We start from the raw sequence: 24,820 nt of genomic DNA on the forward strand, positions 1-24,820 counted from the left end.
TCTGTCCCATCACCATTCCCAGTGTGGGGGGTCCCTCAGGACACATCCAGTGTGGGCACTCAGGGTGTTTGGTGAACTGAACCAGCTCTGAAAAGGGCAGGAGGGCTCCCCAGAGAAGGTGGCAGATGGGGGTGGGGGCGATAGCTGGTGAGGATCACCTGGGGGGGCGTAGGACAGAGGAGGCCTGCTGGAGGGGGGGAACCTGCTGGCCAAGAGCAGGCCCTGGTCTCAGTGCCCAGCAGAGGGCCCTCCCAGCAGGATGATGGTTAAGTGATTGAATGGAGAAACCACAGGTAGAAAGGGAAGGTCTGGGGTGCAGGGCCCTAGGGCCTTGACTGAGAGTGGTCCCACCCCAGCGGTCCCACCCCAGCGGGCAGGAGGGCGGAGCGAGTGCAGTGGGCGGTGTCTCCTCCGTTTCCTCCCCCTGGGGCAGCCCAGGCGACTCAGTCCCAGCTGGGTGTGTGTTGCCACCAGTAGCATGAGGCCAGGGGCCAGGAGCCGGAGGGACGGGGACGGGCTGGCCCCCACGCAGTGCGTCCAGGCCCAGTGCTTTGACCCGCTGGTCCGCGGCTGCGTGGCCTGCAATCTCCTCCGGACGCCGGATCCGAGACCCGGTAAGAGCCAAAGGATTCCGACGCTGGCCCACCGGGCGGCCTCCGGGGGCGGCGGAGGGTGCTGCCACCACGGAGGGCCCCTCACCCCGCCCGCCAGAGCGGAGGCTTAGCCCCCGCCCCTACGGTCCCAGGACGTTGGGGCAGGGGAGCAAAGCGTTGACTGGGGCTGTGGGCAGGGGCTTGGATGGGGACCAGCCATCACCGCGTAGCCCTCACCTCCGCCTCTCCCCCCTCTCCCAATGTACCACCCCCTCACACACACACCCTTCCCCGCGCCTGGCCGTCCCTCCCTTCCCTTGCTCAACCTCGCCTCTCTCTGACCCTCCGGTCCCCTACACCAGCAGCGGGGATGAGCAGCCTGGCGCCAGGGACGGCTCTGCAGCCGCAGGAGTCGGTGGGCGCGGGGGCCGGGGCCGGAGCAGAGACCGCGCTGCAGCTCCCCGCGCTGCTTCTCGGCGCCCCGGCGCTGCTGGGCCTGGCACTGGCCCTGGTCCTGGTGGCCCTGGTGAGCTGGAGGAGGCGACAGAGGCGGCTCAGCTCGCCGGGTCCCCCGGAGGCCCGCGACATAGAGCAGGAAGGTAAGTTCTGCGTCTAGGGGACCCATGAGGCACTGCCCCGTGGAAGAGGGTCCGGCCACCTGGGGTTGGGGGAGGGCTGAAGGGGAAGGCAGGGTTCTAGGTGGGGATACAAAAAAGGGAGGAAAGAGCTGCTCTGAGGATCCTAGGCTGAGCAGGGAGACAGTCCTGCCTGAGACCCCAGGCCAAGCGAGAGACACAGCTGTGACCTCTCAGACCCACTGAGGAAGAGACACAAAGGCTGGTGAGCGCAGTCTGAGAGAGGGCTTCTCTGGCCTGGCTTCTCTCTGGGATGACCAGACTGCCACACTTCCTCTCTCTTCTGTCAGCACCCCTCATTTTGCTGCCCTCTCAGCACTTCCTGTCCTGAGAGTGATCATGTGTCACCCTTCCCCCCCTGCAGTGGGGCTTCATCTTCATCGACTTCTCTCTCAGTGGGAGAGCTGTCCCTCCTGGGAGGCTTCCAGAACAGGGATGGGGGACAGCTGTGACTCAACCCTGACTTTCCCCCCACCAGAGCCCCCGAACTGTGTCACCATCCTCTCTTCTGGACCCCTTGATGCCACAGCTCCCATCTGGCCTTCGCCCAGAGATGACCCAGCCACCACCCCACCTGCCCACAGCGTCCCTGTGCCAGCCACAGAGCTAGGCTCCACTGAGCTGGTCACCACCAAGACAGCCGGCCCTGAGCAATAGTAGCAACGAAAGGGGCAAGTCTGCCCTCTGTGGACTGCGAGCCAGGGATTTGGAGGTTGAATTTGGCTTTTCACCCCACCTGCCCCTTTTCTGGGAGCCAGGCTGCTCCCCAGCAAACCCTGCAGAACCACAGACACTGCAGACCAATGAGTTCAGCCAGCACGAAGTCCTATGGCAGGTCAGTGTTTGGCTTGTAAAACCCTACCATCTTTGGGAGCCCTTGAAGGTTGTGACTGAGATCCTGTGTTTTTGAGTAGTTGGGGCACTTTGAGTAGGAGGCTTCTCTTTTAGAGTGGGCAAGCTGCCAGTAAGCCAAAATGAATCTAGGAAAAGAATCCAGTGGGAGGATGCCTAATTTGTAGTTAGGTGTTGTATTTCTTTAGTACTTGCTCTCAAGAGCTGTCCTGCTGGGTGGCTCAGGTGGTTAGAGCACAGTGCTCATAACACCAAGGTCGCTGGTTCAATTCCCACATGGGCCAGTGAGCTGCGGCCTCCACAACTAGAGTGAAAACAACGACATGAAGCTGATGGGTCCTGGAAAAACACACTGTTCCCCAATAAAAAAAAGAAATAGCCTGAATTATGCTGATTCTCAGGTGTCTGTACCCCAATGTCAACCCTGAGCTTGGCCCAATCTACAAGGACCTATGATGCCATTTTCACCCTGATGGCAGCTTCCAGAGCCCAAGGCTTGCATTTGGGAGGAAGTCTACAGTGTCTGGGGCTAGACTGCAAACTCACGCTGAAGGCACACTGACAGGCATCAGAGACCACCTGCGGTCCCCGCTGCCTCCAGGGCACACTCAGCCATTCACAGGGCAGGGCTCAGGACTTGCAGGACCTGGCCTCCTTCATACAGAGGCCAGGACAGACCTGTGGCCTTGAACCAGCTGGACCTTGAGCTCCCTTCTCTTTGTGGCCTGCCCTCCCCAAGCACTAGGACTGAGCATTGCAGTCACTTGGCCATTCTGTGCCAACCCCTAGAGTCACCCACCATCCCAGTGGAACTGCTCCTCTGACAGTGGTGCCAATTGGTCTGGAACTGGGGCCGAGACTGTCTCTTCCAGTTTGGGACCACACTGTACACTTGATCAGCTTCTGCCTCGTATGCCAGCCCTCCTACACCGGGCTAGAACCTCCTGACCCCAGATTCCATCCTGGAACTGGAACTGGAACTGGAACTTGTCACAACACAACGCCCTTGGAACTGGAACTTGTCGCAACTCAACGCCCTTGGAAAGATCACTGGACTGGGAGTCAGAAGATGGGATTCTGGGTACCATTTTGTCCCACTGTGGGACTTTGGCCACATTCTGTTCCATTCATCAAATGTGTTCTGCTCACTTCTCCCTGACGTGCCGTCAGAGTTGCCTGGCACACACCTGCCCTTTCTGCCCAACCCTTACCCACCTCAAAAGATAGTTAGCGGGGCTGGCCCCATGGCTCAGGTGGTTGGAGCGCCATGCTCCTAATGCGTAGGTCGCGGCTTCCATTGCCACATGGGCCAGTGAGTTGCGCCCTCTACAGCTAAGATTGTGAACAATGGCTCTTCCTGGAGCTGGGCTGCCATGAGCAGCCAGAGGTTGGCGTGGGTTGGTGTGGGCTGCTGTGTACTGCCGTGGGCTGCTATGGGCTTCTGCGGGTACTGTGTGGTGCCAGGAGCGGCCGGTGGCCAGCCTGAGTGGCCGGCAGCCATCGTGAGCGGTCAGCAGCCGGCGAGAGCTGCCGTGAGCAGCCGACCAACGACCGGCGACCGACTGCCTCAGCCGGGGGAGTGCAAGGCTCACAATACCAGCATGGGCCAGGGAGCTGTGTCCTAGAGCTGTGTCCTACACAACTAGACTGAGAAACAACGGCTTGAACCGGAGTGTGGGGGGGGAGTCAGAAGGGGGAGGAAAGGACAGTGTTATGCAGGGTCTCAGCTTCCGCTCCCCAGACAAGAACGCAGGACATGGTGAGGCCAAAAAGGAACACCAACGGAGCCATGGGTAGGGGGTTCATACCACTATACTCTTGCTGGTGGCTGGGTTGGAGACACAGGAAGCAGGCTCCACATGATGTGCAATCCACCGTCTGTTTCTCTGCCAACCAACCAATCCCCTAGTGTAGCCTCAGCAGTTATATTAGTGGCTAATGGCTAACCAGTAACAGCTGATGGCCAACCAGCCACAGCGGATGGCCATCTGATTACAGGTGATGGCCATCTACTACCCGAGCCAGCACCTTTCCACGTGAGGCCGAGAGCCTGGAAACTGCTCTCTGGTCCTCTGTCCCCACAGTTAGCCTCCAGTAGCATTTGGAGACCCCAGGACCTGGACACTCACATCTCTCATACCTAAATCTCTTAGCCACTCCCTCCCTGAACTCCTTTCAGATGCCCCTCCCTCCAGGGAGCCAGCTGGCTGGGGTGAGATCAGGTGGCCAGCAGTAGGCAGGCAGGCCCAGAATGGCCCCAGCCATCCACTGGGCTGGAGGAGTCTGAGCGATTTCTGGCCACCCCACCCCCACCCCACTTTTTCCACCAGAGCTGGAGGTGAAACTAGTGGGCGAAACCCCTCTGGGGCCCAGACATGCAAACCTCTGGCACCACTGTGTCCTGGCTGAACCGCTGGCTAGTGTTCAGCTTCCCCTCCAGTCTGTTACTTTTTCTGAAAAACAGAGGGTTCAAAGTTAGATGCAAAGCTCTCCTCTTGGCCTGTGGCCCTCAGAGAAGAAGTAGAAGAAAACTTAGAGAATCCTCGACCCCTCACCGCATTTTACAGATTAGAAAACTGAGGCCCAGAGAACGAGAAGACTTGGCATCATTGTCATCCAGCAAAAAACAGAAGGAAAGTTCATTAAGGAAGAACCAGGAGGCCGAGGCCAGGGGAGAGGTGGGCAAAGAGGGGGTCACTCTCCCCCAATCCCTGAAAGGGACCTCGCCTCCAAGGGGCCTCCACTCTCTGGCCCTCAGTCCTAGGCATTGTTTTCTAAGGAGTCTTACCTCATTTGATCTTAATAAAGCACTTGGAAGAGAGCTGTTTGCTTTTAAAAAGTGTTTTTTATTTTAAAAAAAATCAAGACATGGGTTTTATAAACACTTTGGAAAATTCAAGACAGTAATCGAGGGTGGAATCTACAGAGAAATGACCCATAATCCAGCAGTACCAGGCCCCTGAGTGGTGGATTTCCTACATCATTGTAATCATTTTATATATATATATAAATTCATATCTTGACTGTCGTGTTTGGTGAGTTTTCCCTTGCCTTTAAACCCTTCACCAACAAGGTAAAAACCTTGGAAAGTGTTGAAAAAGTTTGCTGCTGGAGCATTTGGTTGTTTTCAGTTTTTACAGTGGTCCCCCCTTCTCGAGTCAACCGCAGTTTTAAAATATTAAATGGAAAATTCCAGAAATAAATAATTCATAAGTTTTAAATTGTGTGCCATTCTGAGTAGCATGATGAACTCTCACGTCTTCCTGCTTCTTCCCACTCAGGACGTGAATCATCTTTTTGTCCAGTGTATCCACACTGTGTATGCTCCCTGCCCATCAGTCACTTAGTAGCTTTCTCCGTTAGTGGCTACAGTGCTTGTGTTCAGGTCACCCTTATTTTACCTAATAATGGCCCCCAAGCACAAGAGTGGTTAGTGATGCTGACAATTTGGCTACGCCAAAGAGAAGCCATAAAGTGCTTCCTTTAAGAGAAAAGGTAAAATTTCTCTAGTCAATAAGAAAAACATTGTATGCTGAGGTTGCTAAGATCTATGGTAAGGACGAATCTTCTACCCATGAAATTGTCAAGAAGGAAACATAAATCTGTGCTAGTTTTGCTGTTGCACCTCAGGCTGCAAAAGTTATGGCCGCAGTGCGTGATAACTGCTTAGTTAGGATGGAAAAGGCATTAAATTTGTGGGTGGAGGACGTGAGCATAAAACGTGTTCCAGCTGACAGCGTGTTGCACCAGAAAAGCATTGAGCCTGTACGGAGACTGCAGCAAGGGCTCCCCTGGAACGAGCGCCCACATTCACGTCACTTTTATTACAGTATATTGTTATAGTTGTGCTATTTTATTATTAGTTAGTGTTGTTAATCGCTTACCGTGCTTAATTTATAAATTTAACTTTATCATGGGTGCATATATAGGAAAAAAACATTGTATATAAAGCGTTTGGTACTATCCAGTGATTTCAGGCATCCCCTGGGGGGTTTGGACCTGTCTCCCACGAATGAGGGAGGACAACTGTATATTGTAACTGATACAGTAGCACCTCCTTGTACATAAATCTTTTCCCGAGTCTGTTTCCCAGGAGAGTTGTTGCAACCAAAGTCCTTGACTTTTTAAAGGCCCCCGTTTGTCCATGAGCGGGGATTATACAGCCCATTTTACTGATAGGAAAGAAAAGGCCCAGAGAGGTGAGGGATCTGGCCCGAGATACAATAGGAGATGGAGCTAGGCTAGACCCGGGCTCCTGCCCCTGCCCTGTGCGCAGGTCCCGAAAGTAACTGGCCTAGATGCCCTCCTTAGGAGCTGCTGATTCTATTTGACTCCAGGTTCTACTTGTTTTCATCACCACTCAAAGATTTCTCTCTCCAACTGGTCTCTTTTTGTGATAAGAGGGATCCAAGACAGACTCTGGAAGAACTGCTTGTTGGAATGGCAATGGAGAGAAGCAGTTACCCTCCCCCTAGCCTGTATGTCTTGCCAGTTTTTCCTAAAGGAGGGTCTGGTTTCACCAAAGTCCCCAGGGCCCTGGCAGGTGGGGGTGGAGCTGGCTGAAGTCTCAGTTCCTCCTGGGGCTTCCTGCAGGCACCTTTCACTTCCTGCCCTGCAGCCCCCAATTCAAGAGTTCAGGGTGGGGGTAGGGAGGCCCAGATGGTGAGGCCAGGGAGGAAGGACCTGACCTCTTACCTTCCCTCTGTCTCAGCAAGGAAGGCCCCACACAGCCCTTGGCTTTTTAGAAACTGGTGACATCTCTCTGGACCTGTCTCACCCTCCGCAAAATGGAGCTTGAGGGCCACCCAGCTGTCTGAGATTAAAGACGTCATATGGCAAGGAGGGTTTCCACCCAAGAGTGCCTCCACCTCCTTCGTTCCGTGGGGCACAGGCACATACATCCTGCCCAGAGCCTCCAACCTTCAGCAATCCCCCCTGGGAGGTGAGTTTCCCAGAACTGATCTGAGGCTCTGGGCTTAGCACCCCCTCACTCATCCATTTACTGCCCATTGATCACACTGGATCCCAGACACATGTACTTGCTCCAGGGCCACTCTGGGTGGTGCTGGCGGTCAGCCCCAGGCCCTGCCATCGGATCCTAGTCTGATGGAAGACAGAGCAGGACACAACGACAGGGCAGGGGTGGGGGGATGCCCCAAGCAGGGGGTGACTAATCCAGCTTCCAAGGAGTGCTCTGAAGAGGAGGTATGTCCTGAATCCTGAGGCAGTTTTCCTGCTGGAATGGAGCAGGGAAAGGGCATTCCTGCCCCAGGGGACTGTGTGCAAAGGTGCAGAGGAGAGGGGACAGGAGGGTCAGGAAGCAGGGGCAGGGGAAGGGTCTGGCGAGCTGGGCAGTATGGCCTCCGAGTGCCAGGACAGGCTGTGTCAGAGGCCACACCGTGCCTGCCCCAGGCACACAGGGGCAGTCACCCTCAGGGAACCTGGGTACTCTTCCAGCCCCATCATTTGGTGTCTCACCCTTCCCTGTCCCCTCTGAAAGGCCACCAGATCCCTCTGTCACGCCACTGGACCCAGGGTGAGAACTCATTCCCATTTGCTCTGTCGTGGGTGGTTGGAGACAAATTCTTCCTCACCCAGAGCTGAAATCTGATCTTTCTCCCATCTGTGCCCCTCCCCAGCTGCCAGGTCCTGACCCGGGGGCGGTGTGGGAGGGGGATGGGAACTACCCAGGGTCACAGGGAGAGTCGGGAGGATCCAGGAAGACATGGATGCCTGCGTTCCCAGCTCACGCTCTTTCTCGGGACTGTTCAGGGCGGAGAAGCTGCGGGTGGGACGCTGCAGGGGTCCCTGCGCCCAGAGGGCCTCTGAGCATCTCTTCACTCCTCAGACCTGTAGAAAATCTGGGCTCCAGCCCCGGGCGCCCTGCCAAGGTCCAGAACAGTGCCAGCGACTCCGGGGCAGGCGAAAGTCCACCTGCGCGGCTCCTGTGGTGAGCCCGGGTGGCACCTTGCCTGCCAGCAGCCGAGACTAGGGCTCCCTTCCGGAGGGGGTGGGGCCAGGGTGAGAGGCGCGGCCGGGGGCGTGGTCAAGGAGAGAGGCGGGGCTGAGAGACCCCAAGCCTCAAGGTTGCCGAAAAGGGGCAGGGCCTCAGGCATGTAGAAGGGGTGGGTTCGTGGCCGAAGGGCGAGGAAAACGGGAGGCACTGGGTGAGCGGCGAGTCCACGACCAACCATACACTCTCCCAACTCTGGACCTCCGCACTCACGCGGGGTCCCCGTCCCCACGCGCGGCCCAAGCAAGGAGAGGCCCGGGTGCGGGACATGGGCCCTACTTTGGGGCGAGGTGTAGGGGAGGTGCGCTGCAGGACGCCTCCCCCCGCGCTCTGGGCTAGGAGCTGACCTCCGGTTGTGTCCAAGGAACCCGCAGGCCGGCGGAGGCAGGGCGGGCCTTTCCCGCGGGACGCACTGTGTGGCCTCCGCCAAGCCTTGTCCTCTCTGGGTCAGTTTTCGTGCTACCGTCTTGGTGGCCATCTCAGACCTGCACGTTCACGGAGGCCTTCCTGAAGACTAATAGGGGTACTCCAGGCAGAGGGATCAGCAGTGACGGAGGCAGGTGACGGGAGGGGAGGACCAGAGAGAGAGAGAGAGTGCTTGGGGAACTGGGACAGGAGGCTGAGCCCTGGCACCCAAATCGCACCACTCCCTTGCGACCTCAGGAGCCTAGTTCCTCCCACAGGCAGCTGGAGCCTGAGTCAGAGCTGCCTCAGGGAGACAAAGGAGGGAAGGCCTCCCTCGCCCCCCCATCCAGACCCCCTTCCCGTACTGGCATCCATCTGTGCTAGCAGGGACTCCATAGTGCCCACAATCTCTGTCTCCATCATCAATGATGAAATGGAAGCAAAATGGGCTTGGGGATGACGCCTTTGAGATTGTGGATGGCACCCACGGTGGTGATCACCAGCTAGCTTCTCAGCACCGCCCCGCCCCCATGAGTTGGCTTCTCCCTGCCGCCCTGTCAAAGAGGTGCTAGCAGCCCATGTTGCAGACGAGAAAACCGAGACCTAAAAAGGTTGAATAGCCTAATTAGGACAGAAATTGCAATCCACGTTAGTCAGGTATTGGGTGTGCTGTCAGGATGTAGAAACACTTCCCTAGGCTCTGGACTGGGGTCCTCCAGCTGCTCTCTCTGTACTGAACTGGCCAGAAGGTAGGTTTGGGGTTCACAGTGCAGGTTCCAGGCCAGACCCTGGCACTTCCTGGCTGTATGCCAGTCATAGCAAGACCCTCTGTGGGTCTTGGGTTTCTCTCTAGGAAATCCCAAATTCCCTGACCCAGGGCTGGGCATACTGGTCACTCAGCATTTAAAAGGGGGATACTGGGACCCAGCACAAGCTTTCCTTATGTGCACAACCTCTCAGGAATCCCTGAGCGTTTTACAGTCACAGCTGGGCACTGGGTGAGGGCTCAACAGTGAGAAAAGAACAGGCACATCCACACTTACACACATGTGTACACATGTGCTCATGGGTGCAGGAAAGGCACCCATAGTCAAGCTAGCCCCAGACATGCACTCTCGCTCATATTTGTGAGCACACAGACACCTGCACACTTAAATTGCCAGCACTTGCAGCTGGGGGCGGGGCGGGTGCCCTTCAGGCTCAGAGACACTGCTCCTCTGCCCGCCCCATGAGGCTTGCTTCAGATGCCAGGGGTTATTTTAAGCCTGGATCAATGGACGATTTTTGGTGACACAGGCTTGGGGCAGCGGGCAGAGGAGAAAGGGGGGAAGCGCTCTGCTGCCTTGCTATGAAGGGAGACCCCAGGGGCAGGGAGGGCAGCCTGGGCCCCATGTCTGGATCCCCTTGCCCAGTCCATAGCTGGGAACTTGGAGGCAGTGTCAGCTGAAAGAACGACCAGGTCCCAGGGCTCAGCCAGTCAGCTACGGCCTGTCATTGCCTTTGCCCCACCTTCTCACAGCCCTCCCCCTCCTCCCCACCCAGGCTGTGTGTTCATATGGAGAGGGCACTAAGTGCCAGGCACAGACCTAGTAGACCTGGGCATCTATGGTTGCTGCTGACCACTGAACCAGACTGGGTATGGGAGGACCTGGAGGTTGGACATCAGTCCCTGAGGGTAGGAGGGGACTGGAATCTGCTCTTGCATTGGACAAATGGAGATATATATGTATACATATATATATGCAGGACCTGATGGGAGTCAACACGGGGGGGGGGGAAGCTGAGCAGAGCATTCAATGATGCCAGGACACTGGGAACAAGAGAGAGGCCCAGGGAGGAGGGGATTCACTCTGGGCCCAGTAGTCACCCTACCTGGGAAGAGGCCACAGTCCTTGGAGGCAGAGACAAGCCTTTAAATCTAGTGCCCAGCAGTAGGGTGGGAAAGGGAGAAGTGGCCACCCTCAGAGCCCTGGTAACCTAGACTGCAGCTTGGCAGAGTGTGTGTGGGGCATTGATACAAACTGGACAGTTTGTGCCACGGATTTTATTTCTAGGAATACCCCCTAAGGAAGTGGAAAAGGATACACCAGAAAATATAGTTACAAAGTTCTAAGCAGAATAACAAACTGGAAGTTTGACATCAAAAAGTAAACTAAAAACCAGTTACAAAACTGTATGTAAAATATGACATATTTTATAGCATCAGTTGTCCCCGATGATGGGATTAAGGCAATTTCATTTCATTCCTTTGCTCACCTTTTCTTTTTCTCTAAATTTATGATAGTCTTTTAATGGGGTATGGTTTTCTGAGCTGGATACGAAGTGTGTTCCTGGGTGGAGGAGGGGGGAGCACGCTGTCTTTGGCCGTCGCACAAGGATGAGGGGGCAGGGCCTTGCAGGGAGGTCACTCCCCTTCCTGTTTTAGCTCACTAATACCTGAAATTAGCCTGTCAGCTCCTCATCTCAGCAACAGCACTTGATCCTCCCTAAAATGTGAATTCTTCTCCCTCTTCCCCCACCTCCTCCATATTTATAAGTTGATCCCAGTCTCTATGTGAAGAAGAGGATGCAAAGGGCAGCAGGAAAAACCCTATGAGCCCAAATTCTTCATTTTACAGAAACTAGAGACTGGAGTCACCTCATCCATCATGGGGGAGGCCTGTGCGGTGTGGAGACAATGGGCTGCACTGGACCCTCTTGATGTTTCCATCTGGACAGTGGGAGGCAACTTATTGGCTCCTGCCTCCTGGAGGGTGCGGAAAATGAATCGGCCCCCCCCAAGAAAAGTTTTTGATGTTAAGATGAGAAACGAAGGCAGAGAGAAGCAAGGCACCAACGCTTGGTCACATTCTCCAGTTAAACCCAACTTCGAAAAGTAAGACTGAGGGTACTCTCCCCGAGTCCACGTTCGGTAATTGCCCCCACCACTTTGCCCAGGGCTTGTGAATGGACCTGAGGGTCCTGCGGCTGGCCGGTTGGAGGGTCCGCCAATGGCCCCGCCCCTTCCTTGAAGACGGGCTAGCCCAGCCTCCTCCCCCTTAAACGCGGGATGACTGAGCGACCCCGGGAGGGCGCCGGCCAGGCCAAGCTCATCATCATAGGTGTGGGGACACCTCCAAACCCCAGCCCCGGCGTCCAGGAGGTTCTGGGAGCAGGGCGCGCGCCCTGGGATTAACGCTGCGCCCTACGCGGCGCGGAGGGGCCCCATACTTCGCCCTGTGCAGCGGCTCTGCTGCGGGTTTCCTTCCCATTTGACTGGCGGGAAAATCGAGGTTCAGAGAAGGGAAAGGGCCTGCTTCGTGTCACACCTCTCTGTCTCGAGCAGAACTGACGGAAGGGACGAGGAGGCGGGAGATGGGGGCGGCAACGACCCTCCCGGGGCTGCTCTGTCCCCTCAGTTCCCGCACTTGTAAAACCTTGACGCGCCCGCGGTAGGCTTGTTGTCCAAAGCTAATGGTCCTGAGGGTCGTAGCTGAATGCCCCGGAGTGCCCAGCTGCGAGAAATGATTTGGGGAGGCCTTCGGGAGTATCCCGTGGGGTGCCCCGGCTGTGCGGGCTCCACCGCGCCCCCTCCCGCCCCTGGCGTCCGCCGCGCTCCTCCCCCGGCTCTGCTCACTCCCTCCCGCCCTTCTTCCCGCGCTCTCTCCTTCCCCCGCCCGCCCGAGCCCGCGCGGAGCCCGAGCCGCAGCCAGAGCGCGGGCAGCACGGAGCCGGCGGCGGGAAGGCAGCGGTGTGGGGCGGCGCGCCGCCCCCACTAGGCCCGGGATCCGCACACCCGCCGGCTGAGAGGCCCGGGACCGTGCGCAGGCGAGGACCCGCTGCCCGGACCAGGGGCGTCCCAGGGCGCAGACTGGCCGGCTCGGGTCCGAGGTGAGCCCCGGCAGAAGACGCGCCCAACTGCCCCGGGAGCTCCGGGCCGAGCCCACCGGGGTCTGGGGTGCTAGGGGGGGCCTGACGGCCGAGGAGGCGTCCACCGGGAGCCAGCTCCCGGGAGGCGGTCCCCGCGCGATCCCTGCGGGCCCCGCGTGATCCGTGCGGGCGAGAAGGAGCCGGCCGGGCGACCGGGCCGTAGGAAGCCGCGGCGCGTCGCCATGCGCGGGGCCCTGTAGCCGAAGGCGCGGGCCCGATGGAAAGGGCCGGGGCTCGGGGGCTGCGAGGCGGCCGCGGCCCGCCAGGGCCCCGGCTCGCGCTAGGGCTGGCGCTGCTGCTGGTGCGGCCGCCGTCGGGCCGCGCGGGGGCCCCGGAGGCGCAGGAGTCGGCGGAGCCCGGCACGGCGGCCCCGGCCGGCGGCGACCGTTGCCGCGGCTACTACGACGTGATGGGCCAGTGGGACCCGCCCTTCAACTGCAGCTCGGGAGTCTACAGCTTCTGCTGTGGCACGTGCGGCTACCGCTTCTGCTGCCACGACGGGCCCCGGCGCCTTGACCAGAGCCGCTGCTCCAACTACGATACACCGGCCTGGGTGCAGACCGGCCGGCCGCCCGCGCGGGCCCGCGACGCCGTCGTGCCCCGTGACCCGGCCCGCGAGCGCAGCCACACGGCCGTCTACGCGGTGTGCGGCGTCGCAGCGCTGCTGGTGCTGGTGGGCATCGGGGCGCGCCTGGGCCTGGAGAGGGCGCACAGCCCGCGCGCACGGCGCACGGTGACCAGGTGAGCACGCGCCGCCCGGGCCTGGGCCCCGGATCCCCGCCGGTCCGGCTTGGACCGCCCTGCCTGCGGGGCTGGCGCCCCCGCACGACCCTTCATCCTTCGCCCCCCTCTCGGAACTTTGGTCCTCTCAACAGCACCTCCTCCTGTCCTGGTCTCTGACTGTCTCCAGGTCTGTGTCTCCCCTCACCCCCCCACTCTCAGAGGGAGACAGCCGATACCGCCCTGTCTTCCCTTGACCTTCCGGCGGAGCTGGGTGCGGGGCCGCCCTCCCCCGCAGCTCCATCCTCCGGAGTGGGCGGGGAAGGCTGGTCGCCCGACCGAGGGCACAAGGTCTGCGCCCAGGGGATGGGGCCTGGGGCCCGAGCCCCATTGCGCTGGTTGTGGGTGTGGGCTGACCTAGTGTTGGGCGTCTTGGGCCCTGAGGGAAGAGAGGATAGGGGGCATGTTCTGTAGCTCTCTTGGTTCTCTGCCTCCTTCTCCCCTCATTTTCCCCTTCCTCTTTCCATCTCCTTCCCTGCACCACCATAGCTGTGACTCAGGCCTGACCTTCTTTTCCTGGTGTTTCAGAAGGCTTCCCCAACTCACCCCACTCAATACTCCCCAGGCGAGGGTCAGGGTCTCCTCTGGTGTAGAAAGGGGCTGATCTGTGGGGGCCATGAGTTAGTTGCTGCAGAGGCCAAGACAAGTGCTAGCTGAGTTCTGAGCTATGTGTGAAGTGGGGTGTACGGGACCCAGGTTCCCTTCCTCACCGGGATAGGGACTCAGGGATTCTGTGTCCTGACCCCTGGAACCCTCACTCCACCCCCGCACCTCCCCCATTTCAGGCCCCCAGCCACCGTCATGTCCTGGGACCTGCGCCTTTCTCACTCACCCAGGTTCTGGCTCCCTTGGGCATGTAGGCTGCTGACACTGCTTGTGACAGGCTGGTATTAAAAGTGACAATAGAAAGAAGCCCCCACGCTTGGGTGGGCCAGCTGTGGATGCTCCTCCCTCCTAGACCTCAGGGGCAGGGGATGAGTGCTCCCCTGGCACTCTTCAGCACCCCTTGTCTCCACACCATTTAGCCGACCCCTCCCAGACAGCTGCAGGGCGGAGCTGGGGCTGGAACCTTGGCCTCAGCTTCTGTGCTGCCTCCATGATGTGGAGGCGCTCAGCCTGGGTCCTGGCTGCTGCAGGGGCAGGGCCTGGGCCTCCTGAGTTTGGAGTCCCTCATGCTGGGTGAGGGGGAGAGGACAGGACATGCCCTTGACCAGAGTGGGGCAGCAGGAGCTGAGGGCCATGATGGTATAGAGGGGTGGCTTGCGCAGCCGAGCTGACATGTTCATCTAGAACCTACTTCATCTGCAGGGAACTGGGAAGCAGGTCTGGAGATGCTTTGGGGAGAGCTGGCCCACCCCTGATGGGTTATGTGGCCTGAATCGGTCCCTTCCTCTCTGGGCTTCAGGCTCCCATGTTCCCTGACTCCCTTTTCTCCTCTGAGGAGACCTGGAACCCAGCTTGAGCTCCTGTGTGCTTGTGTTGTAAACCCCTGCACTCCCCACCAAGTCTCACCCTTAATTCTGCCCTGTTGAGGTGGGTGATCAGGGAAGGTTTCTCAGAGGGCTAGGGAGAGGGGGTAGCTGGAGTCTGTCCCAGGAGAGTTTGTGCAAAGGCCCAAAGGCATGAAAATTACCCAGGTGTTTGGCAAAGCTGGCTGGCGGGTGTTTGCCCAGAGATGAGAACACGGGTGGGTTGCTGAGGGATGGGTGGGGCAGGAAGGTCAGCTCAGGCAGGCAGTAGGCTGCTTTCAGACCCGGTAGCCAAACAGTGCCCACCCCAGGTGTCCCAACTACAGTGTGTTTCTTCATGAATCAGCCATTTGAGGCCCCAGCCCCAGAAGGAGGGTCAGACTGGGGTAGGAGAAAATCATGGGTTCTGGGAGCTGAAGGCAGCTGAGCTGAAGGCTGGGTTTGGCTGTCTGTGGGGAAGGTTCAGTCAGAGGCTGTCACAGCTGGGTGGGGGCTGGGTGTCCTGGTACCCAGGGAGGCCACTGCCCAAGGTCATACAACCTTTGGTGCTAGGCTGGCACAGGGGGTTCTCCAACCCCTCATCTGTCCTCCGTGCCTGTGCCAGCAGCTGTGTCCCAGGACCCAGCAGAAGCCCCTGCTGTGTTAGGTAGGCCATCTTTAGGCTTCCTGGAGGAGGGATTTGAAGAATGAGTCTTTTACCGGAGGAGATGGAGGGGAGGATATTGTTAGCAGAAAAAGCAGCACGAGCAGAGTCCAGGAGACTGATATGCTCACAGAGCTTGTGTTGGGAGAGGAGGCTCAACTCGAAGGGTCTTGGAGAGTGAACTCCAGGATGGGGGGAGGGCTTTGGAAAACTAGGTGGCCCTGGTTCACATGACCCCATTGGAGTTTCCTGACCTGCTCTGGGAAGTGGCCGTGCTGGGGCCAAAGGTCGTAACTGGTAGGGGAAACGATGTGTGAGCCCAATCACAGGGAGAAGGGAGGCCCAGAGCTGCTGGAAGAGCTGTCCAGGGTCACACAATGAAACAGTGGTGGCCAAGGCTGGCCTTTGATAGGGCAGTGCCTGGCTGATGAGGAAGCAGGAGGCTGGGGGGGCTGCTTCTCACCACTCTTTCCTCACAGGACACTGACAGAACTTCTGAAGCAGCCGGGCCCCCAGGAGCCACTGCCTCCACCTCTGGGCCCACCTCTGGGTAGCTGTGTCCAGGTACAGATGGGTGATGGCCTCCCCAGGGGCTCACCCCGCAACAGCACGGGTGAGTAGACTGGTGGGTGGGCATTTGCTCATCTACAGCACAGAGCCACCTTTGTCTGGGAGCGAGGGAAGTGGTGTGATGAGGGGCAAAAGGCTCTGAGCAGAGTGCTTCTCCAATGGAAATGCGCTGTCTGCCTCTGCACATGTGTGAGTGGGGGCTGGACGAGCTGGTCAGCAACCCTTGGTAGAGAAGCATCCTTCCAGGGGTCCTGCAACCACCAGCCTCAGAGACTGAGGAAGGTTCCAGATTTAGGGATCCCTGGCTCAGGTTCTAGTTCAGCACCCTGGGGTCTGCCTGGCCAGGGTCTGTGGCCTCCCGTGGGCCTTTTCCTCCAGGCAGGAGTCTCCCTCTTGGCCTCTTGCTGGCCAGGCAGGCTTGACAGCACCCCCCACCCCCCAGCCCGGCCATCCCCACAACTTCCCTGTGTGGGTTCTAATCCTCAGATATTCCCTCATCTCTGATGGGAGCAGGTCCTGGGACTCAGTGCCTGGCTGAAACCGAACATGCTGGGGTGTCATCCACTAGGTTAGCACCCACACAGGACTGGCTGCTTTTCATGTTATTCTGAGCCAGGCGCTGGAGATTCTGCCATGAAGACAGGTTCCACTCTCAGTTTCGCCCAAATAGCCACCCCACAAGTTCTCATTAAAGTGTAGGTGGGGAGAGGGCAGCGAAGAAAGAGGGGGTAGAGCAGGTGCAGTGCCCTCCAGTCAGGGGGCCTAGTTTCTTCTTTCCCTCTCCCTGCTCTAGACAAGAAACGTCCCAACAACATGCCCCTTGGGTCGGCGACACCAGGGCCCCCGCGTGGTCCCCAGCTGCAGGGCGGCGGCAGCATGACGTTACAGCGTGACTTCGCTAAGTACGCCACCCTCGCCACCCTCAAGGCAGCGGCGCTCCAGACGTCAGGTGAGTGGCCCCGTTTGGGTGAAGAGCGCAGGGCCCACTGCACCCAGGTATCTAAGCTCCTAGACCGCAGGGTTTGGAGTCCCAGCCTGGAGTTTCAAAGTGCCCAGCCTTTCGAGTCAGCGCTCCAGCCAGCTTCTATATGGCGCCATGCCCTGACCTGGCCGCCTGGCTGCGACCCCTGGCAGGATCCAGAGCGCGGGGCGTGGAAAGCCGGTCTCTGGCGGCCAATCCCCGCCCTGCCCCGCCCCGGAGGCTCTGAGGCCCCGCCTCCCGCGACCTGACCCTGCCCCCGATTGCCCCGCCCTGTCCCCACAGAGGCGCCCCCTCAGGACTTGTACCAGCGCTTTCCCTTGTCCGCGTCCGCCCCGTTGACCCTCCCGGCGCGGACCCCGAGGCCTCCCGAGGACTTGCCTGCGCTGCTCGACGTCTGCCCCTGGGCTCCGCCGGGCTACAAGCCCCCCGTCGGCCCTGTCCGGTCTGGCCACTGCAAGGCCTGGACCGCAGGCCGCCCGGCTCGGCCCGCCCACCGCGGCCACCTGGCGGCTCAGGCCTCTCCTGCCCCCCGGCGGTCGGGCCACCCGCCCCGGCGCCAGTTCAGCGTGGAGAAGTTGCCCGAAGCCTTCGGTCCGCAGCCCCCTGGCCTTTACGGCTGCGCGGGCCGCGGACCCCGGCACCTGAGCACCAACAGCAAAGCTGAGGTCACCGTGTGAAGACGGGCCTGGTGATTCTTCCAAGACATCGCATCGCCAGGAGCCCTGTCTGTCCGGGATCCGCCATACGCCTGGTCCAGCAGCCCAGGCCATGGGGGGTGGAGGGAGGGGCGCCGCTCTCGAAAGTCCAGCCCTTTCGCTGACTGCCCAAACTGGACTGGGGGCCTTGGAGCCTGCAGGGCTAAGAAGGGGCCTGTCCTGGGGACCGCAGGGTACGGATTCCTCATGTAAATACCCTTTTATTTAGCTCCCATCCCTGAGAATAAAGGAGCTCCAGCTTGGCTCTGAGAGGGGCTGATGGTGTAGGCATTGCTCATTGACTGGACAGACGGCAGTGCCGGCAGAGGGCACAGCATGTGCAAGAGCAGAGGGCTGGCTCCTGAGAGCCGACCAGTGTGTTCTAGGAGCTGGAGGTGGCTGGAGGGGGTGGTCAGGGCTGAATGCCAGGCTTCATGTCCATACTAATGGGACCCATGGGAGAGGGGCTGTTAGGTCCCAGCCAGCTTGAGGCTTGGACCTAGGGGAGAGGGCTGTTGGGAGAGTTCCCTTGGAGGTTCATGCCCCTTACTGGAGGGTCAGCCGCTCTACATCTTGAGTTGCCTGAGCCTGGCTGAACCTCACTGACAGTCTGGCCCTGGGCCGGCCCCTGGCCTGCAGGCCACTTGGCCAGCTTGGCCCACAGCCACCCCCCTAATGGTTGTGGGCAGTGGGCCGGGTGGACAGCTGGTGCTCAGGATGGCAGAGCCTCTTCCTAGTAGCTGCTATGGGGGGAAAGGGGATGTTGGACCCAGGGCCTTGGCGGTGCCCCCTCTGGAATGCTCACACCACACACGCTTGGCACTGCCAGCTCTCCCCCTTCCTGCCAGGTAGGCTCCAGGTACAGGGCTGTGGCCCAGGGCAGTGCCAGCAGCCTGTGTGCACTGAGTTACTCTGACAGGTACTGTTCAGGAGGTTGAGGGCTGGGCTGTGCCCCTCATGTGACCTCACCCAAACCACCCAGTTGGGCCTCAGTTTTCCCTGTGTACCCTAGGCAGGGTATGCTGTTTGGTAACAGTGGCCACCATTTGTTGCTGTTCCTTTCATTTAATTACAAGAACCCCATGGGCATGTGGCTTTACAGATGAGGAAATTGAGGTTTTGAGACCTAAATTGCCAAGGTCACCCAGCTGACTCGGTTAGGATTCCTCTGTATTCTGCTGCCACGGTGACCCTGATGGTGGAATGCCAGGCTGTGTGGGGGTTGGGGGAGGAGGGAAGGTTATGAACTTGTGCGCTGGCAGAGAGGCGCCCCTGCTCCCAGTGTACAGATAGTCTCATACCTAGAGGGTGGACTACCCGGAGGCCCCCAAACCCAGCAGCTCTTCACCTGCTGGAGGATCCACCTCCGTCTCTAAAGGCGGTTGAGGAAACCAAGGCCCAGAAGCTCCAGGACAGAGTCCCAGAGCCCCTGGTCCTGCTTGGAGGGGAGAGCCCCCACACCTTGAACCCAAGGTGGGGGTGGGATACCCCAGGGCCTATTCTGCAGCTGTGTGGAGCCGGGGGAGGCGGCGTGGCTGCTGAGTCATGTAGCCAGCCGAGACTCACAAAAAGGATCAGGTTCCTGGGCACACTGGCCACCCACGGTCACCCACCTGGATGACAGGCCCTGGCTGGCTGTGCCGGGGCGGTGGGCGTGACCTCTCTGTTCACTCTCAGTCCCAAAGGCCTTGGATCTCCATCCCAGGGGACAGGCTGAAGCCTTGGCCACCACTGAAAATACTGCTGTAATAACTGGACAGGGAGCAGCTGCAACTGGGCCCCACTTGGATGCTTGGGCTCTTGTGACAGTGTAGTCTACGGTAACTGCCCTTCAGAGAAGAGAGTAGCTCGGAACTGAGGGGACCGGCCCACTTCTCAGCCACGTCAGGGGACTGCACTTCAGCCTCCAGGCTCACAACCATGCAGCACTCCTGACTCTCTCTACCTGGGCCGCACTCTCCCACCCCACCTCTCCTGTGGTCTTGCCCTTCCCAGCTTCATGAGTCACTTACCATATACTGGCACATTCAAAGTGGCCAACAAATCTATAGGGACTGTAGCCAAAGACAGGGATTGTCCCCATTCTGCATACGTAGAAGTGGAGGCTAAGGTGACATCCCACCCAAGGTGACCCAGCTCAGAAGTATGGGAGCTTGATTTGGATGTGACTTTGGGGCCAGTGAGTCTCTCTCCTTAGAGGCTCACTGCCTCTGGGGAGGATGGGGAAACTGAGGGTCAGTCTACCCCATAAGGGAGAGATTTATCTGAGGGGTGAACACAGAATGACTTAGCACCCTAAATGCCCCAGAACTGCAGCTCTCAGCCAAAGAGTCAGCTATAAGCCACGGGTGCAGTGACCTCTGATTCCAGCAGCACCTTGTCCCAGCCTGGAGTGTGTGCGAGGCAGCCAGTGCTGAAAGGAAGAGGCCAGGCGTACGGGCAGCCAGAAGTTCCATCCCAATGAAGGCCCCTGGGGGCCTCTCAGCAGAGAGGGAGGGGCTTTTCCTCCGTTCCTGGCCCACTGGAGGCCAAGCCACGTAGCCACCTGGCTCGTCACCACAGTGGTCACATTACAGACCCTCACACACCTCATGCTGGGTGGTACCAATCTGTGTTTATTGAATAATCTACATCCAGGAGATGGTGAATTCCACATCAAGGCAGCCATAGGCGTATCCCCTTTTTCAGTGAAAAATTACCCCCTCCCATCCCTAAATAATAACAAGAAAAGGCACAGTATATACACATGACACAAGGGCTGGCTCAGCCGGTGGCCCGGGGCCATAAATTACAGTAAGGGGGGAAGGGCAGGAGAGAGAAAGTAGGTGAGGTCCAAACTGACCCATTCTGGCCTGCACTGGGCATCAGGGGAGCCCCTGCAAACTCTGCTCCAACCAGCCTGAGGGGGCGAGAAACAGAGGAAGGGAGGGAGAGCAGCCCCGCTCAGCCTCCCAGCAGGGCTCCCAAACAGAACTCAGGTCCAGGTCCCAGAGAAATGACCTCAGGGGAGGCACCAAGCCAGGGAATCCAGAAAAGCAGGACCACTTTTCCTCTCAGGATCCCCAGCGAAGCAGGGGGCCTCATTCCTAGTGCCCATCCCTGCCACCCTGGCTTATTTTCAGGTCAAGAATTAGGGATAAACCTAATTAGGGATAGACCATGGAGGTAGGAGTTGGGTGGGAGGGGATGGAGAACCCATGCTGAAGGCCCTGGTCCCCAGACCCAATGGGTGACTTCATCTCTCCCAGCCCCTGGGTCTACCCTGAGCTTGGGCTGACATCCCACGGGGCAGGGGAGTGGGAAGGAACAGGACAATTAAATAAGATACCATTTATTTTTTAAAAAATTAAAAAATAATGCCGACATTATTTCATCCATCCCAGGCTTGCCCCCTGCCTCCCTGCCGCCTCTCCAGGGCAGGGCGCCCCTCCTTCCCTGGCTGTCCTGTGTAATAAACAGAAAACAATGAACTGGCTTTGTCAGGCACAGGGGAGGGGACGCAGACCCAGGGAGAGAAATAAAGATGCCACAGCAACTTAGTCCTGCATCACGGCAAATCCAAGCACACTGATATAAAAACATTCGTATAAAAAGGGGTTGAGGGCATGCTGGGCACAGTGCCACGGGTGAAGTGCTCTGGTACCCAGAGACCCATGTCCCCCAGAGGGAAAGCCCAATAAAAAACAAGAAAGCAGGAAAAGGGGGAAGAGACACTCAGAGAGAATCTTGGGAGGGCTGGAAAGAAGGGCTGGGCAGCTTGGGAGCTCCCCCTTGCAAATCAGGGTACTCCCAATTCCTGCCCTGCTCTATCTGTCCTCTCTCAGGCCCAGTGGACCCTGGACCATGTGCCTCTACCCACATAAGCAATAAGGGGCTCTGTCCAGGGGCCCATGGGCCTGAGGTGGTTCAAAAGTCTTGGCAGGCGACAGCTCAGAAGACGAGGCCCATGTCCTGGCTCCCAGACAGAGGGAGAGACAGAGAATAGGGAGGAGGGAGAGACAGACCAGAGGGAGGAGGAAGAGACAGAGAAGAGGGAGGAGGGAGAGACAGAGAAGAAGGGGGAGGGAGAGAGAGACAGAGGGAGGCAGTGGGCCTAGGTGAGCAGGGCCCGCTGGTCAGGAAGCGGCAATAGCAGTGCCACCCCCCAGCTTGACAATCATCTGCTGGCAGTCGTTGCATGAGCGCCGGTCGCCCACCTTCTCCAGGGTGCGGGCTGCCTCGGCCAGCAGCACTGCCCGCTGGCCCGGGGAGGAGAGAAAGGAGAGGGGAAGGTGGCGGCAGGCCAGCAGGATGGCGGTGGCCCGTTCTCGCTGGCCGGGCCAGGCGTCCACCTCTCCTGTGGGAATGAGGAGCTACATGTACGAGCTGCTCGCTGAGAGCCGCTAGGATGCAGGTGCTACTCGAAGGGCTTGATGTGGACTCCTGTATTCCGTCCTCATACCAGCCCAGTGACATAGGTCCCAGTGCCCTCCCTAGTTCACAGACGAGATGAGATCAACTCAGCTGGCCCCACATGGCTCGTTACGTGGTGGCACCGAGATGTAGCCCAGGCATCTGGCTCTGGGCCCATGCTTCCTGCCACCCGGCTCCCGCACCGGGACGACCTCCGCAGCCCTCCCCTCCCCGCTCCTGAGGCTGGACCCACCACAACCCGAACCCCACAGCGCCTTCGTGGACCCACCAAGTCAAGCCTTGGGCTGCTGATTCTCGCACCACCTCTGCCGAGGTCAGTGCCGGGCCCACAGCAGGCCTTGGAGCCGGGGTGCCGGCGGACTCACCGTGCTTGGCGTTCTGGGCAGTGCGCCGCCGTAGGCTGTGCTCCAGCAGCTGGTGGGTGCGGGTGGGACTGGCTCCTGCCATCAGGCGCACAGTGGCTTCATGCAGAAACACCTGGAGGCGCAGGGAGACAGTCACGCCCTGTAGGTACAGGTGCCTCTCCCTGCGGCATTCATCTGCCACCTGACCCTGCTCAGCCTCTGAAAGTGACCTCTCTTGTCCTCACTGGGACCCCTGATACAAGCCCGAAACCTGGAGGAGTGGCAGGCTTCACAGCACAGGCCAGCCGGCGGGGCAGGAGCGAGGCAACCGGTGAGAAAGGCAAAGGGCTCCCAGTGACGGAGGGCGGCGTGCCCTCTGAGCTTGGAAGACAGGTAACCTGGGTGAAGCCTCCAGTCCTCGGAGGCTGCCTTCAGCTTGAGAATAGGACAGAAGGTGGGACAGGGGCAGGAGGGATGTAGGGGAGGACAGCTGGGTACCAGCGAGGTCCAGGTCCTTTTGTCTCTTCAGAAAGGAATAGAGTCCAGAATGTTTGCAGGTGAAAGTCTGCAACTCTTCTGAAAGTAGGAGTCGTGGGGGTGGGGAGGAGAAGGCCTAGGTTTCCAATTTCTTAAAATCTCAAGGTCCTTTTATACCTTAATATCTCAGTGTGGGGAGGGTCTGGGGTGCTGCCTGGAAGGCAATGGGGGAACCACTGGGTTCTCATGTGGGTTGAGGCAGGATGGAAATGGCACTCCCCAGGCGGCCTCTGAGGCCAGCCGTGCCCTGAGCAGACCAGAGGGCCGCCGAACCTTGGGGCACACTTCCTTTGACCAGGGAGGGGTGGCGCTCGATGATTACGCTTGTCTACTGTGTCTGTCCTGGTTCGCTGCACAGGGGCCACGGGACGACCCTGTGAGGGTCCCACCGCACCCTAGGGTGAGGGTGGCCTCATGCCCTTCCCCCTCACTGACACTCTGGCCTCCTCACTTGAAGTTTCTGAAAATAATTCAGGCAAAAATATGTAGTATACATTACTCTAATAAGCAGTAAAAATAAAACAAGGAAATAATTTAAGTCCAGTAAGCCCAGTTATGCAACTGCCCTCGGAGACCTAGCTCAGACTCTGTGGCGTGAAGAACCAAAGCTCCTGAAGGTTCAGAAAAAGGATTAGATGTGGTTCTCGGGAGAGTGTGTCACTCTGAGCCCAGCTGTGAAAGCCAGAGTAGAGCTCCCTCGTGTCCTTCCCACCCCACTCCAGAGGGGGCCAGGAGCCCCTCCCCTCCCAGTGTCTGACTATGAGATGCTGGTCCTCTCTGTGGGCCGTGGGGCCTGCTCCCCACCACACAACCAACAGGAGCTGAACCAAAGAACACATGGCACCCAGCCCATTTCTTGACAAGTCGGCTGGCTGACCTCAGAGGACCAACTCCACGACCCCACGCAGCTGTTATGCTGGGCCCTGGGGCCCCCAATCTGCCCTCCCCCAACAGGTAGCTGGGCCTCACCTTGCGGTAGGCTGGGCGGAAGCTGTGTGCCAGCCTGCGCAGGCTGCCCAGGTCCCGCTGGAAGCCAGCCAGCTCGGCGCCTGACGCGTGGTAAGTCTCACCCAGGGCCTGGCTGGCTCCTGCCTGCTTTTGCCAGAGTGCTGTCCGCAGTGACAGGAGCAGATCACAGGTCAGCAGCTGGATCACCTGTGGGGTGGACCGAGGGGAGGAGACAGGTGATGGGCCTGCTGCTGAGGCAGGGGCTGCACCTACAAGGCCCTGCCAGCCCAACACTCGGCAGCTCCGGAAGGAAACAGAAAGCCCCAGATGGGGCAGCCTGCCAGACACTCCAGAGGGAACCAGAGAACAGCTAAAGAACGAACTCGGGCTCACAGCATCTAATCCTTTCCATGGCCCCAGGTGAGAGATCTGTTCTCCCCATTCTGCGGGTGAGCATGCGGGGATCAGAGAGGGGCTGTAGCTGTGTCGGGACACACAGCAGCAGAGGAAGGAATACACCCTCATAAGTCTGACCAGAAGTCACAGGTTCCTCCCACCTCACAGCTGGCACAGAGGTGCCATGGCCCTGCCCTTCCAGTGGAATGGAAGAGCCTGAAGCGGCAGTGAAGCCTGGAGATTGGGGGAGGGTAAGGAGAGGAGAGGCTCACTTCAGAGGGCAGCCAGGAGCCCAAGAACGCAGAACCGCAGTACAGGTGAATGACTGGGTTTAGACCCACTGGCCTAGATCAATTGCAGTTTTGTCATTGATTAGCTACATGACCCTGGCACACAACCGAACCTTTCTGTGCCTCAGTTTCCTCACCCACAAAATAGGCCCCATGGGGCCGTTATGAGCATTCCATGAACGCACCATGTGGGCACCACGCCCGGTCCTCAGAAGCAGTCAGTCAGTGCTGGCTGCTGTTAGGCACAGATGCCGCATGAGCCTGGGCCTCACGTCCTCTCTGTGTGGTACCCATGAGGCTGGGCCTGCCTGGCTCCTAAAGCCACCAGCACCACGGAGCAGTGATA

At 58.9% G+C, this 24,820-nt stretch overlaps 3 protein-coding genes across 4 annotated transcripts in view; 2 read left to right on the forward strand and 1 right to left on the reverse strand.

Moving 5' to 3' along the window:
- The first annotated feature begins 275 nt into the window (after positions 1 to 275).
- Positions 276 to 2,456, forward strand: TNFRSF13C (TNF receptor superfamily member 13C). Of its 2 annotated transcripts, none has more exons than XM_081058879.1 (3): positions 276 to 614; positions 956 to 1,192; positions 1,707 to 2,456. In XM_081058879.1, the coding sequence occupies exons 1-3, from the start codon at positions 479 to 481 to the stop codon at positions 1,883 to 1,885; spliced, it is 552 nt and encodes a 183-aa protein (XP_080915005.1). In that variant the 5' UTR covers positions 276 to 478; the 3' UTR covers positions 1,886 to 2,456. The 2 variants fall into 2 exon arrangements, with proteins under 2 accessions (XP_080915005.1, XP_080915006.1); XM_081058880.1 differs by having other exon boundaries at positions 461 to 614; positions 959 to 1,192.
- A 10,168-nt stretch (positions 2,457 to 12,624) lies between these two features.
- SHISA8 (shisa family member 8) lies at positions 12,625 to 17,528 on the forward strand (the record flags this gene model as incomplete). The annotated part of the gene is made up of 4 exons (XM_081059255.1): positions 12,625 to 13,148; positions 15,779 to 15,912; positions 16,663 to 16,818; positions 17,134 to 17,528. The coding sequence occupies 4 exons, from the start codon at positions 12,625 to 12,627 to the stop codon at positions 17,526 to 17,528; spliced, it is 1,209 nt and encodes a 402-aa protein (XP_080915381.1).
- Positions 17,529 to 20,140: 2,612 nt separating this feature from the next.
- SREBF2 (sterol regulatory element binding transcription factor 2) overlaps positions 20,141 to 24,820 on the reverse strand; it is a 53,563-nt gene continuing 48,883 nt past the window's right edge. The window contains exons 17-19 of the mRNA XM_081061393.1: positions 23,810 to 23,995; positions 22,325 to 22,436; positions 20,141 to 21,882 (exon numbers count right to left, since the gene is read on the reverse strand). Of these exons, the coding sequence (XP_080917519.1) occupies positions 21,662 to 21,882; positions 22,325 to 22,436; positions 23,810 to 23,995 (519 nt within the window). The 3' untranslated portion in view covers positions 20,141 to 21,661. The remainder of the gene's footprint in view (positions 21,883 to 22,324; positions 22,437 to 23,809; positions 23,996 to 24,820) is intronic.

The sequence above is a fragment of the Rhinolophus hipposideros genome, assembly GCF_964194185.1.
Source record: "Rhinolophus hipposideros genome assembly, chromosome: 9".
Taxonomy (NCBI): Eukaryota; Metazoa; Chordata; class Mammalia; order Chiroptera; family Rhinolophidae; genus Rhinolophus; species Rhinolophus hipposideros.